Here is a 16373-nt window from a genome sequence, read left to right as displayed (position 1 = left end):
AACTAACCCTGAATATTCACTGGAAGGACTGGTGAAGTGGAAGTGTCAATACTTTGGCCACCTGGTGCAAGAGCCGACTCATTGGAAAAGACACTGATGCTGGGAAAGACTGAAGGCAAAATGAGAAGGGAGCTTCAGAGGATGAGACAGTTGGATGGCATCACCAATTCAATGGACATGAGTTTGAGCAAGCTCCAAGAAACAGTGAAGGACAGAGAAACCTGGTGTGTTACAGTTCATGGCGTCACAAAGAGTCAGACACAACTTGGCAACTGAACAACAGCAACAACCAAACTTTAGAGTTTTTTCTAAAAATAGGTTATAAGTTACAAAGCCAGAGTCATGTTCTTGTCTTTTATGTGTATCTCTGTTAGTTGCTCAGTCATGTCTGACTCTTTGAGATTCCTTGGACTATAACTTGCCAGGCTCCTCTGTCCATGGAATTCTCCAGGCAAGAATACTGGAGTGAGTTGCCATTTCCTTCTTCAGGGAAAATTCCTGACCCAGGGATCGTACCTGGGTCTCCAAAATTGCAGGTGGATTGTTTTCTGCTGAGGCATCAGGAAAGCCCTTTCTTGTGCTTCAGATGCCACCAAATCACAGAGTAGTAACACTAAAGTATACTGAATTTTATGCAGCTTACTTTACAGGCAAAAACTGTGAACGTAACTCCTTTCCAATAGATACAAAATCTAATAGTAAACTATTCAGAAGGATGAATAATTTATATTTCTTCTTTCTAAAAAATAAAGTATAGAACTCTGACCGATGAGAACAAAACTACAATACACAGTGAAAAGAAATGAGCACTGGGAACTGATGAAAACAACACTAAATACAGTCATAAAAATAGAAAAAGCACATCAACTTTATATCTCTATAATTAAATAAATATTTATATATGTAGGGAATACTTTAGCAGAAAATGCTATATTAGAAAGTTTAACTTTTTTAAAATAAGTACAGGACAACAGTGCATCCTAGATACACAGGTAAGCGTTTAAAATCAGGCTACGAGGTTTTGTCCAAATAGAAACATTTTTGCCTTCTAAAAGCATTAGGATTGTTGACTAAGACGACTCATGTGGTAACTAATGAAACTTCTGCTGGTGTCAAATTTATCAAATTTAACTCCCGAGATACCTATTTTCAGAAGTAGATTTCATTGTTTAAAGATTTCTGCCTTTTGTTAAGTACAGATATCAGTATATTTGCAGTTCTAGGCATATAAATACAAAACATATTGACATCCTTGTGGTTTTGGATAGCTATGAATATATATTTTTTCTGTATGGGTAGAGTTTATTTATAATTTCAAATTGGTATGAAATAAAAGAACTTTGTCTGGTTTCTATGTCTTCTGTAAAGTTGATTAAGCACAACTGAATTAATAGCTACATTGCAAGAATAGGTATGACCATAAAGAATGGCAAAAGCATTATTTTAAAGTTGATTCTTTTTAAAATTTTTGTAGTAATAGAAAGAAGCGATAACATTTCAAGTCATATATTAGTATTCTTGTAAAAGTTGTGAAAGACCATTAATGAGTAAATCTACATTTGTTAGCTAATGGTTAGATACAACCAAACATTTATCAAAATAAAATTGAGGTCCATATACATACAAAATCAACTGTTTATCATAAGTATCACTGGAAATTATAGAGCCCCAGATGAACACTTGAAGAAAAGGCTCTTAAAACCAAGAATAACATTTTAAGTGCAAAGCTATTACAAACCCATTTGATATTCATTTTAATTGCCTCAACTATAATGAATATACTTTGTATTCAAACAGATGTCACAAGTACTACTGCAGAAGTTCCAATATAATTCAGCCTTAGTTAAGAACAAGTAAATGGATACTTAAAATGGAATGTTACCAGAAGGAAGGAAAAAACCAATTACAGCAAACATCAGCTCCTTAAAATAGCAAATTAAAGATTTGTATTAAATTGTGTTCTTTTATACTTGGACATATGCAGAATACAGTAACACAGGAAAACTTGCTATATCAACCACTTCTTTTCCTTGCCTCAGCTGTCTACTGATTAATAAGCCTGGAAAATAGAAATTGGGATGTGAAGAATGACTAAGAAGAGTAGGCTGAAATTGACTTTACAACATTTAGTCTATGAATAGGATTTTTAAACTGCCACTATGCCAATTTATTCTAGCTGGAGGAACAGGTAGCTATGTATGCCATTTTATTTCCATTGGTCAGACAGTTCTAATATTCCCTTTAATCTTCTTCCACACAGAGGACTAACACCTTAAAATCCAAATTTTATCCTCATGCCATAAATTAAAGATGGCATTTTTCAATACAGAGTTTACAGAATGACTCATGTATATTTGTTAAAAGCAGACATTTCTGTGCCCTGACCAAGTTCTACTGAGTCAAAATCATTGGAATCCCCATTGTGACGAGCGACCTGAAAACTCCGAAGCTCTTACTTGTTTAAAAACAACTGCCTGAAGACTCCACCAGAAAATTACTAGAACTAATCAATGACTATAGTAAAGTTGCAGGATATAAAATCAACACACAGAATCCCTTGCATTCCTATACACTAATAATGAGAAAACAGAAAGAGAAATTAAGGAAACAATTCCATTCACCATTGCAACGGAAAGAATAAAATACTTAGGAATATATCTACCTAAAGAATCTAAAGACCTATATATAGAAAACTATAAAACACTGGTGAAAGAAATCAAAGAGGACACTAACAGATGGAGAAATATACCATGTTCATGGATTGGAAGAATCAATGTAGTGAAAATGAGTATACTACCCAAAGTAATCTATAGATTCAATGCAATCCCTATCAAGCTACCAACAGCATTCTTCACAGAGCTAGAACAAATAATTTCACAATTTGTATGGAAAAACAAAAAACCTCGAATAGCCAAAGCGATCTTGAGAAAGAAGAATGGAACTGGAGGAATCAACCTACCTGACTTCAGGCTCTACTACAAAGCCACAGTTATCAAGACAGTATGGTACTGGCACAAAGACAGAAATATAGATCAATGGAACAAAATAGAAAGCCCAGAGATAAATCCACGCACATATGGACACCTTATCTTTGACAAAGGAGGCAAGAATATACAATGGATTAAAGACAATCTCTTTAACAAGTGGTGCTGGGAACTCTGGTCAACCACTTGTAAAAGAATGAAACTAGAACACTTTCTAACACCATACACAAAAATAAACTCAAAATGGATTAAAGATCTAAACGTAAGACCAGAAACTATAAAACTCCTAGAGGAGAACATAGGCAAAACACTCTCTGACATACATCACAGCAGGATCCTCTATGACCCACCTCCCAGAATATTGGAAATAAAAGCAAAAATAAACAAATGGGACCTAATTAACCTTAAAAGCTTCTGCACATCAAAGGAAACTATTAGCAAGGTGAAAAGACAGCCTTCAGAATGGGAGAAGATAATAGCAAATGAAGCAACTGACAAACAACTAATCTCGAGAATATACAAGCAACTCCTACAGCTCAACTCCAGAAAAATAAATGACCCAATCAAAAATGGGCCAAAGAACTAAATAGACATTTCTCCAAAGAAGACATCCAGATGGCTAACAAACACATGAAAAGATGCTCAACATCACTCATTATCAGAGAAATGCAAATCAAAACCACTATGAGGTACCATTTCACACCAGTCAGAATGGCTGCAATCCAAAAGTCTACAAGTAATAAATGCTGGAGAGGGTGTGGAGAAAAGGGAACCCTCTTCCACTGTTGGTGGGAATGAAAACTAGTACAGCCACTATGGAGAACAGTGTGGAGATTCCTTAAAAAACTGGAAATAGACATGCCTTATGATCCAGCAATCCCACTGCTGGGCATACACACTGAGAAAACCAGAAGGGAAAGAGACACGAGTACCCCAATGTTCATCGCAGCACTGTTTATAATAGCCAGGACATGGAAGCAACCTAGATGTCCATCAGCAGATGAATGGATAAGAAAGAGGTGGTACATATACACAATGGAGTATTATTCAGCCATTAAAAAGAATACATTTGAATCAGTTCTAATGAGGTGGATGAAACTGGAGCCTATTATACAGAGTGAAGTAAGCCAGAAAGAAAAACACCAATACAGTATACTAACGCATATATATGGAATTTAGAAAGATGGTAACAATAACCCTGTGTACGAGACAGCAAAAGAGACACTGATGTATAGAACAGTCTTATGGACTCTGTGGGAGAGGGAGAGGGTGGGAAGATTTGGGAGAATGGCATTGAAACATGTAAAATATCATGTATGAAATGAGTTGCCAGTCCAGGTTCGATGCATGATACTGGATGCTTGGGGCTGGTGCACTGGGATGACCCAGAGGGATGGTATGGGGAGGGAGGAGGGAGGAGGGTTCAGGATGGGGAACACATGTATACCTGTGGCGGATTCATTTTGATATTTGGCAAATCTAATACAGTTATGTAAAGTTTAAAAATAAAATAAAATTAAAAAAAAAAAAAAAAAAAAAAAAACTGCCTGAATATCGGATGAAGTAATATTTAAAACAATGTAACTTTCATTTCATTCCAGTCAGCAAACATTTATTAACTACCAATTCTACATGAGTAAAATCTGATACATGGAGGGTATCCCCTAAGGCAAGAAGCATATGATAATATTTTCAAGGTATAGTTTATAAAGTACAATGATAATCTGCAAATGTTTGGAAACACAAAGAAAATAGCGTGCTTACTGTGCAGATTAACAATTCATTCCTTATTTCAATTTGGTAGTTCTTCTTCTGAAAAGGTGTATGGAGGTTGGAGAGAAGTGTGTTTAGCTTATTATTAGAAAACATACCTGACGTGGTGCTTAAAGGCAGATTTAGCCCATGTTTCCTGATGGTCTTGGACATCCTGTGTTTTCAAAAGGAGGGTAATAAGTGTGAGAGGCTTCTTGGTGGCTAGGGGAAGGGAACGAAGGAACTATAAGGCCAGAGGCTCTAAAAGTACACTTCTTCCCTTAACTCCAGCCCAATTCCCATGCTGCCTGGACTGAACTGTTCAGATCAGTCGCTCAGTTGTATCCTACTCTTTGCGACCCCATGAATCGCAGCACGCCAGGCCTCCCTGTCCATCACCAACTCCCAGAGTTCACTCACACTCACGTCCATCAAGTCAGTGATGCCATCCAGCCATCTCATCCTCTGTCGTCCCCTTCTCCTACTGCCCCCAATCCCTCCCAGCATCAGAGTCTTTTCCAATGAGTCAACTCTTCTCATGAGGTGGCCAAAGTACTGGAGTTTCAGCTTTAGCATCATTCCTTCCAAAGAAATCCCAGGGCTGATCTCCTTCAGAATGGACTGGTTGGATCTCCTTGCAGTCCAAGGGACTCTCAAGAGTCTTCTCCAACACCACAGTTCAAAAACATCAGTTCTTTGGCACTCAGCCTTCTTCACAGTCCAACTCTCACATCCATAAATGACCACTGGAAAAACCATAGCCTTGACTAGACGAACCTTTGTTGGCAAAGTAATGTCTCTGCTTTTGAATATGCTATCTAGGTTGGTCATAACTTTCCTTCCAAGGAGTAAGCGTCTTTTAATTTAATGGCTGCAGTCACCACCTGCAGTGATTTTGGAGCCCAGAAAAATAAAGTCTGACACTGTTTCCACTGTTTCCCCATATATTTCCCATGAAGTGATGGGATCAGATGCCATGATCTTTGTTTTCTGCATGTTGAGCTTTAAGCCAACTTTTTCACTCTCCCCTTTCACTTTCATCAAGAGGCTTTTTGGTTCCTCTTCACTTTCTGCCATAAGGGTGGTGTCATCTGCATATCTGAGGTTATTGATATTTCTCCCGGCAATCTTGATTCCAGCTTGTGCTTCTTCCAGCCCAGCGTTTCTCATGATGTACTCTGCATAGAAGTTAAATAAACAGGGTGACAATATACAGCTTTGATGTACTCCTTTTCCTATTTGGAACCAGTCTGTTGTTCCATGTCCAGTTCTAACTGTTGCTTCCTGACCTGCATATAGGTTTCTCAAGAGGCAAGTCAGGTGGTCTGGTATTCCCATCACTTTCAGAATTTTCCACAGTTTATTGTGATCCACACAGTCAAAGGCTTTGGAATAGTCAATAAAGCAGAAATAGATGTTTTTCTGGAACTCTCTTGCTTTTTCGACGATCCAGCGGATGTTGGCAATTTGATCTCTGGTTCCTCTGCCTGTTCTAAAACCAGCTTGAACATCTGGAAGTTCACGGTTCACGTATTGCTGAAGCCTGGCTTGGAGAATTTTGAGCATGACTTTACTAGCATGTGAGATGAGTGCAATTCTGCGGTCGTTTGAGCATTCTTTGGCATTGCCTTTCTTTGGGATTTGAATGAAAACTGCCCTTTTCCAGTCCTGTGGCCACTGCTGAGTTTTCCAAATTTGCTGGCATATTGAGTGCAGCACTTTCACAGCATCTTTCAGGATTTGAAATAGCTCAACTGGAATTCCATCACCTCCACTAGCTTTGTTCGTAGTGATACTTTCTAAGGCCCACTTGACTTCACATTCCAGGATGTCTTAGTCAGCAGTTTTCCCTCAGCTCTGTCCGTTCCAGGACTGGAGTCTTTGGAATGAACTTCAACAGGCACTCTCCCTCATGAAACTGAGTGCAGACAAGCTGATGGGACTCATTCATTGTGCCCAGTGCCCTGGGTTTTCTCAATCCTTGGTTGACATTTCCCAGCACTGGAAGCAGGATCCAGTTAAAAATAATAATAATAAATAAAAGACTGTGACAGGTGAAGGTAGACAGAAAAACAGTTGTAGGAATTTAAAGGGGTTTCATGACACACAGTCATGGTTCTTAGAGTGGTCTCTGGATCGGCTGTTTCACCACCACCTGGGAATTCACTGTACTAGTCTGCTCAGGCTGCCATAGCAAAATACCAGCAAATCATTGGCTTAAAAAAATCGACATTTATTTTCCTGCAGTTCTGGAGGCTGTAGGTGTAATATCAAGGTGCTGCCAGTTTGGTTTCTGGTGAGAGCTCTCTTCTTGGCTCTTCCTCTTTTTATAAACCACCAGTCCAATCAGATTAGGAACCCAGTCTTAAAACCTCATTTAATCTTAATTATCTCCTAAAAGCCCTATCTCAAATAAAGTCATATTAGGGATTAGGATATCAACATGTGAATGTTGGGCGACACAATTCAGTCCATAGCACTTAGTACAAACGAAAATTCTGGAGCCCACCTGACACCTATTGAGTCAGAATTTCAGGGAATGGAGCCCTGCCATTTGTATTTTATTAATCCCTCCTGGTTATTTGCATGCACGCTAAAACCTGAGAAGTCCAGGCCATCAGGGAAAATTGCCAGCATTTCATTTAGTTTCCTTCACGGGTGTCTCCCATTTTTACTTTCAATCTTATTTCTTACGGCTCTTCGACATGAACTCTGCTTCTGCTAAACCATTTCTCATCATGGCCTGAAGGGTCTTTCGTATTCTGTCTTCCTGACTCTTGTTTACCCACCACAAATTGCCTTTCAACATCTTTAATAAAGCATCACTTCAACATCGCAGCCTCTGTCAAGTCTTCTTTCTCTAAATAGCAGAAGCACTAATTGTCTGAACCAATCCTTTTCATATTTTACAGATTTTACTTTCTTACAATTCCTAGGTTATACTTGTCTGTAATGTACAAGGCTTTATACATAAAAGCACTGTAATCTTCAAAACAGTATATATAGTTCTGCTTATAACTATTCTTTTTAAGCAACTCCCTGCAACACTGGCCCAATACAACAACGATTTAGGGCATAAAACAGCCCATTGGTTTCTGACATAATGCTACTTCCAAACTTGTTTAATAATTTAAAAATAATCAATATACTATTTGCTATTTATTAAGTCCTTAAGTGCATTAAGACTTATAATAAGCCCTGAGTACATGATCTCATTAAATTTTCATAATCACTTTGAAATAGGATCCCTATTTGACTGAAAGACATTGGAAACTGAGGCAGAGGGGTTCAATGAACCCCAAAGTCACGAAGCCAGGATGAAAAGTGTGAGCCTGTTTCTCTGACTCAAAGCATATGCTTTATTGCTACTATTTTATACTATAGATGGAGAGATTAGGTTGCTGTCAAGATATTGAATTTACTGCCAAGAATCCCAAAGTATATGTCTCTTGTGGTAAAGACATTTCCAATACATCCTTTATAAATTCTCCAATTTTCTTTAGCCCCAACACATACATATAAATCCTTAAGCATTGTTAAAATAAGCCATCATGGAAAAAAATACAAACAAACAAACAACAACAACAACAAAAAAGGCAGACTTCCTGAGACCAACAGATACTATTAAATGACTACAGACAATGAAGAGCTCTAAATTCTATCACTATTCTATATGCTATTTACCTGCAGACAGCCTTTGGAATTCTTTCATCTGTACATTAAAGACAGCTGAAGAACTCAAAGGGAATTACTTGAAAGTTCACAAGGAACTCTCACAAACTTTTGCCTAAAGCAAATACTGATAATTATGCACTAGAAGCATTCACACACATACACGTATGCATATAAAACTGAAAAACTCTAAGAAACAATGGATTTTTTTTTTTAACAAAAACTGTATGTTCTTAACTTCCTTCTCCAGAAAACAAACCAAGGGGGTCTATTCTTTCACAGCTGCCTGCACTTTGAAGACTGGCCTGTTCAGATAATAAGCCACACCTGTTGGATTGTTAAGGTAATTCCAAACACCAGCCGAGATAGTAATTAAAAGTAACGCTCCATTTTCAGCCTACCTGGGGTGTTCAACAACCTTGACATCTTGCAGAAATAGGAGACATACTGCTCACAGTACTCGGCGCTGCTGGTGATGGCGCTGATCTGGTCCATGGAGGCGCTGTATATGAGCTGTGTTACCGAGTATTTTTCTGGGTTGTAGCCCACCACCGTCGTCTGCATCTGCAAATCGTGAGACACGATAGTCCATACTTTGTCCTCTGTGGGGAGAAAAAGGGCAGGACGATGGGTCATTAGTGTGCAAGTGCAGCTTCAAAAGTCAGAAAATAACGGAGCTGCACTTTTCACTGGTTGTTTTGTATGAACAGATATAGAACAGAGTTAAGGGTTCAGTTCAGTCGCTCAGTCGTGTCCGACTCTTTGCGACCCCATGGACTGCAGCACGCCAGGCTTCCCTGTCCATCTGGTGATGGACAGCTTCCAGAGCTTGTTCAAACTCATGTCCATTGACTCGGTGATGCCATCCAACCATCTCATCCTCTGCCGTCCCCTTCTCCTCCTGCCTTCAATCTTTGCATTAATCTTTAAGGATAGTAATCGTTAAAATAACCCTCCTCACACCTAAGTTCTGTGTATATCGACAAAGTAGAAAAGTAATATTTCTTTTATTAAAACCAAACGCAATTTATCTTCTTAAAACAAACAGCCTGAGTATCTGGTGGGATGCTCTAAAACCTGCAGCATTGGACATGAGGCTACTGTGTTCCAATGCCTTCCCAACACGATAAACCTTCATTCCTCCTGTAGAACAATCTCTACTCCCTCCTAAATGAGCTACATGCTTTCTAGCCTCTGGAGCTTTGTTTGCTGTAATCAGAATACGCATCCTCATCTTGTCAACAAACGTTCTTCTCACCCTGACTTTTCAGGTAAAATTAGACACTGCCTGCTCTGTTATTGAAATGCCCTATACATGTGGAATGATGCAAATCAGTAATTATCTTGGTGTTTTGAACTCTGAAAATTTCAATATGTGAAAAGGAGAAGCATCTAGAAGATTAATGAGATTAAATTAAAATTCTACCAAGTTATGCATTTGAATTAGAAGCATCACTATGAAGCTATGATGATGTTGTTGTCTTTTAAAAATATGCCCTAGTTCTTTCCACTGAAAAAACTCTCCAACAAGGTCCAGCTTCTGGCAACAACAGTTGTCATTACTCAATACCATTTTCCATTAAGAGAAAACTAGGATCCTGGAGAAATGTCTGATTACATGACTGGAGATGGCTAAGAGAAGTCTGGAACATTCTGTCACTTCAGAAACAAACTATTGGAGACAAAGTGTGGTTCAAAAATTCTCCAAGGCCAAAAAAAAAAAAAAATTAACATCAATAAGAATTTCCTGCAATAAATTAAAATGCATCAAATATATTTAATCCCATGAGTTCACAAAAATGAAATGTTTAAATTTTGGAATGTGTTATGTAACTAATTCATAATTTTGAAAACTGGTAAATAAAGGCAAAGAATCCAGCATTTAGTTTACCTTAGTTATATGAATCTTAAAGTAACTAAATACTCCTTTTGTGGAAATATTTCAGCCCATAAACGAAGGCCAAATTATAAGAGTGTCATCATTTGGTAACTTCTAACAAGTTAGTAGGGTCTAAGTAGGATTATTTATGGCTGCAAATATAACCAACAAGTGAAACCAGAGATGTGTCCCTGGGGCTCTGGAGGTGGGGGCAGGTATACCGCACTACAGGTGAAGGGGTGCGGATAAAACTCAGACATGAATTTCACCAAGTTTATAGACCTACCTGCCAATTTCTAGAAAATAGAGGGGAAGGGGTAGATGTTAAATGGCACCAAACGGAAACAGCAACATCCACGTTGTGGAAAACTGTATACATCACACAATCCAGTCTTTCAACAGCCGAGGGATAAATTACAAAGGAGAACAGTGAGAGACACTCACACTCACACACAGAGTCAAAAAGACACAGACAGACAGAGAGCTTTAGTTTGAGAGAAACATCCTGAACTTGCCCCTCTTGTGGTCTTCCTATTTCAGGAGATGGGAGCTCCATTCTCCCAGTTCTGGGAGAAAAGCCCCCTTCTTCCGTCTCCTCCTGCACCCTGTCAGTGACGTCCACGTGCTCCACCTTCAGTTATTATTCAGAATCTGGGCACTCCTCACACTGTGCCCACGACTGCTATGGTCCAAGCCTGGGCCCCTCACTTGCACATCCCACAATGACCTTTAACCGGTCCCCTCTTCCTGACCTTGTCCCTTCATGTCTACCTTCAACAAACAGCCATGCTGAGATTTCAAGTACAAGTCAGCTTCTGACACAGCTGTGAGTCCTTACACGGTATCTGGTCTTATTCACAAAGTCCATTTCTTAGAGTAGCCAAAGGCCGGTGGAGGTCTGGCTCTTCCTTGCAGCCCTACTGCTTGTTCCTTTGGCTCTGATCACACGGACCTCCTTTGTGTTCCTCAAACAGGTTAGGCAGGCTCCTCCTTGGAGACTCGCACTGGGGTCTTTCTTGGGTCTACAGCCATCTTTGCTCAGACCCCCTCCTTCTCCAGCTCTGAGCTCCACTGATGATGTTTCCTTCCCGGAGTCCCACCCCCACCACAGCTGCTCTCCATCTACCTGCTCAGCTTTTTTTTTATCCATAGAATTTATCTCTATCTTCGGGCACATTCAAATTATTTTTTTAAAATATCTGTCTCCCTCCATGAGAAGGAAAGCAAGCAGGGATTCTTTTCAATGCTATATGCACCAAGCTTACAGTAATAATTGGCACATAGTAGGGCTTCAAATCCATTGGAGAAGGAAATGGCAACCCACTCCAGTCTTCTTGCCTAGAAATCCCATGGACAGAGTCTGAGTCTGGTGGGCTACTGTCCATGGGGTCACAAAGAGTTGGACACAACTTAGCAACTAAGCACAGGTCTTCAAAAACATTAGTTGACTAGAAGAATGAACCAATAAAAATAAATAGAATACAAACATTTGATCTGAAAATAATAGGGGAAAAAGTGGAAGCAGTGACATTTTATTTTCGTGGGCTCCCAAATCACTGAGGATGGTGACTTCAGCAATGAAATTGAAAGACACATGCTCATTGGAAGTAAAGTTATGATAAATCTAGACAGCATATTAGAAAGCAGAGACATTACTTTCCTGACAAAGGTCTGTATAGTCAAAGCTATAGTTTTTTCCAGTAGTCATGTAGAGATGTGAGAGTTGGAAAATAAAGAAGGCTGAATGCCAAAGAACTCATGCTTTGAAACCATGGTTCTAGAGAAGACTCTTGAGAGTCCCTTGGACAGCAAGGAGATCAAACCAGTCAATCCTAAAGAAAATCAACCCTGAATATTTATTGGAAGGACTGATGCTGAAGTTGAAGCTCCAATACTTTGGCCACCTGATGCAAAGAGCTGACTCATTGGAAAAGACCCTGATGCTGGAAAAGATTGAGGGCAGGCAGTAAAGAGGACAGCAGAGGATGAGATGGTTAGATAGCATCACTGAATCAATGGACATGAATTTGAGCAAATTTCAGGAGATAGTGAAGGACAGGGGAACATGGCATGCTGCATGCAGTCCATGGTGTTGCAAAGAGTTGGACAAGACTTAGTGACACAACAACAAAGGAAATTTTAAAAATCACTTTAGTTCAAGATCTGTGGAAACTACCCCAAGAGACTGTAGACAGGCCACTTCACCCCTCTGAGCCAGAATTTCCCTTCAGCTATTACAACATGCCTCTTTATCAGATGACTTTCCAGCTTGCTATTCTTAAATCAGTTAAAAGAAGTTCAATTATGGTGTCCTTGTAGTCATTTTCTATGGGATAATTAATTTTCCAGGCTTATCTTTGGGCTGATCAGAACTGTCTTCTTTGAGCTACTCTGATATGGCAAGAAAAGCCACAATATATTTTGGTATTTCTGTCACTTTCTGACATGACTCTGAAAACAAACTCATTTACATACAGACCTGCAGATTTACCTTCACATAATTAAAAATCCATTAATTGAATTAGGTAACTTCTATCTCTTTTCTGCTACAATCAGTCTGTGGCACAGAATTCTCAGATGTTTATCACCACTTACTTTTTCCTTTCTCCCTTCTTTTCTTCCTTTCTTTCTTTTTTTAAAATGAATCTTTACCAAGAGCCTTGTCCTGTAGCAGTGTCCTAACACTTGTGAGAACCAAGTGTTCTAACATTTTGGTCCTGGTGACTTTTTGACTCTAAATTTTAGTTCCAGCCATGTCAGCCCACACACTTCATCATCAAAACCCTGTACATCATACCTTTATATTTGTTTTATAGCCTACTCATTCATTCAGCAAATATTATCATGTACCTGCTGCTAAGTTGCCTCAGTTGTGTCCAACTCTGTGTGACCCCATAGACGACAGCCCACCAGGCTCTGCTGTCCCTGGGATTCTCCAGGCAAGAACACTGGAGTGGGTTGCCATTTCCTTCTCCAATATCATGTAACTATTATATGACAAATACAGATCTAGGCAGCAAAGAAAACGTAGCAAAAAAAAAGAAGCATTCGTACATTTTTTTTTTGCAATTTACATTCTTACATTCTAGTAGGGTAAAGAAAACAGATAAGCAAAATTAAAAGAATACATATACATATATATGCATGCTGCTGCTGCTGCTAAGTCGCTTCAGTCATGTCTGACTCTGTGCGACCCCATTTACAGCAGCCCACCAGGCTCCTCTGTCCACAGGATTCTCTAGACAAGAATACTGGAGTGGGTTGCCATTTCCTTCTCCAATATATATGCATATATATTATATACATATATTATTTATATATATGTACATATACATACGCACCACTTCCCAGGTGGTGCAAGCGGTAAAGAACCTGCCAACCAATGCAGCAGACTTAGGAGACGTGGGTTTGATCCCTGGGTCAGGAAGATCCCCTGGAGGAGGGCACAGCAATCCACTCCAGTATTTTTGCCTGGAGAATCCCATGGACAGAAGATCCAGGCAGGCTACAGTCCATAGGGCTGCAAAGAGTCAGACACAACTGAAGCGACTTAGCACAGCACACAGCACATATACATATATATGTATTCTTTTACATATATGTATTCTTTTACATATATCATCACCACTATTTGCCAGTGATAATGATGAGGAGAAAAACTGATTGAGAAGGGAAGGGTAGGCTGTGTGTATCGGGACAGTCCCCTGGAGAAGGAAATGGCAACCCACTCCAGTATTCTTGCCTGCTCAATTCCATGGAGAGGGGAAACTAGAGAGTTACTGTCTATGGGGTCCTAAAGAGTAGGGCATGACCTGAGCACGCATGCACACGTGCACGCCTGATGGGGACTGCATTTGTAAACACAGAGGAAACCATAAAGCCCTGAAAAAGTGACATTTGAATAAATAGGGTAGCTGTTCAGCAAGCCGTATTGATGTCTGGAGAAAACAAGACAGAGGGAATGAAAATATTCTAATTCTAGAATATTTCTGATGTCATTTAGGTATTCAAGGAGACTGGTGAGTGAGGAAGCGAGGAGCGGCAGAAATCGAAGGCAGGAATGTAACGAGGATGAGGGGATGGTGATCTTACAGTTAGATGGAAAGCCACTGGCTTTGGAAGGTTTGAAGCAAGTGAAAGTAGTTTGCTTTAACTTATTTTTGACACACTATTGTTTGCTTCAGTAAAATTATACTTCAGAAGGGCTTGACAATAGTATATCTTTATAAAGATTTAAAACTTTTTATAGTGTCATGGCATTATAGCACAAAACAATTACTGTTCATGCATCTTGCAAGTTATTTTTTTAATGCTTGTGCATAACATGTTGCATGGCTCCTTTGGAGCTGTTAAATCTTAAATGACAAATGGATATTAACAATTTTGCAGATATCCAGCATCTAGAAGAAAGTTATGCTGTGTAGATTTTTTTTTGCCAGTATCATAGGTGGAAAAATCGAAAATCTTATTCCCATATTCACAGTGTGTTTAGACAGTATGTATTTTCAGATATGTATGTAATGCAAATAGAAACCACTGTGCATGGAAACTTCTAAATTTCTGCCACTGTTCCGTTTTCATGAAGAAGCAATTGAAAAACTAGTGTGTCTTAAATACTCTTTTTGGATTAGTGTGTTATGAAAATGGCCTTTGTGATTACTGAGTCCTTAGTATCTATCTCATTGTGTAATTACATATTTAAAAACTGTAACATTGTTTTAAATATAGTGAATTGAATAATATGTCTCAAAACTGGGGCACATATGAAACACACTATGGACATATTCCTCTCCTTGGCAATTACAGGGTCTTCAGGATGACCCTGCTTAGTGATGTTGACACATGTGCATTAGAAAGGTGCCTCTGCTACCTGTATCGGTGACCCCCATATCCTTATCCTAAGTGAAAGAAAGTGAAGTCGCTCAGTCGTGTCTGACTCTTTGCGACCCCATGGACTGTACCCTCCCATGTTCCTCCATCCCATGGGATTTTCCAGACAAAGTACTGGAGTGGGTTGCCATTTCCTTCTCCAGAGGATCTTCCTGACCCAGGGATCGAACCCAGGTCTCCCACATTGTAGGCAGAAGCTTTACTGTCTGAGTCACCAGGGAATTCCTTATCCTAACGAACTGTAATTCTCAAGTAACTCACTTCATGTGGACTCAGTTCTTCATACGGCTGGAGTTATGACCATGGCCTAATAAAGCTCAACAATGACCAGTGAAAAAAGCAAAGAATTATTCCTTCTAGAATATAACCAGCTTCCCCATCATGTGTATAACTGTTGTTTGACTCTTTTCCATGTTATCCATCTGTAATCTGAAGTTCACAGTATACAGCAGGTGTTTATACAGAACATTTTAATTAAAGTCCAATCTGAGCTAAATCCAGTAGAAAAAAAAAAAAAATTGTCTCCTATACATCTGCAATTGCATCTAAGTGTTTCTGATTTTCAAACAGTATCATGGTTTTGATTAGGGACCAATTTGTTAATGAGAGATTTTCATAACTTTACTCATATTAACTCTGAAATGATCTCTAAAAATAAGGAATATTATATTATAAATTATCTTAAAGTTCTCCTCTATCTCATAAACTGCATCTGATAAATTAGTCTGTGGCTTTCTTTGGGCACAAACTCTTGATAGCTATTATCCTGATTCAGTAAATCAACAATTGAACCTCAGCTGTGAAGAAAATATGAGCAAGGCTCTCCAATGAAATGCTATAGCATTAATAAGAACTGAATTAATAAGAAATGTTTGTAGGCTTATAGTAGAACATAGCCAAGGAAAGAGACTTACCATTCAAAGGAAACCATGTTCTCATATGAAAAATTTTGAGCTCTACATAGTATCAATATAATGGCATTTTAGAGAGTATCCATTTTGACTCTCTTCTATTAGACATTAAGAAACCGAATGTAATAGAGCTACCACAAGATCCCACGATCCTACTCCTGCACATATATCCAGAAGAGACAAAAAGTCTAATTCAAAAAGACGCATGTAACTCAATACTCACAGCAGCACTATTTACAGAAGCCAGGACATAGAAACAAACTAAATGTCCATCAACAGATGAAT

At 39.0% G+C, this 16373-nt stretch overlaps 1 protein-coding gene across 1 annotated transcript in view; it reads right to left on the bottom strand.

The window, feature by feature from the left end:
- The window catches only part of CNTNAP2 (contactin associated protein 2), a 2308807-nt gene that overhangs the window by 742108 nt on the left and 1550326 nt on the right, over positions 1-16373 (bottom strand). The window contains exon 13 of the mRNA XM_025292067.3: positions 8810-9010. Within this exon, the coding sequence (XP_025147852.3) occupies positions 8810-9010 (201 nt within the window). The remainder of the gene's footprint in view (positions 1-8809; positions 9011-16373) is intronic.

This window comes from Bubalus bubalis, chromosome 8 (genome assembly GCF_019923935.1).
Source record: "Bubalus bubalis isolate 160015118507 breed Murrah chromosome 8, NDDB_SH_1, whole genome shotgun sequence".
In the NCBI taxonomy this organism is placed as follows: domain Eukaryota; kingdom Metazoa; phylum Chordata; class Mammalia; order Artiodactyla; family Bovidae; genus Bubalus; species Bubalus bubalis.
The sequence above is the reverse complement of the archived record's forward strand: the minus strand, read 5'-3'. Positions and strand labels throughout refer to the sequence as shown.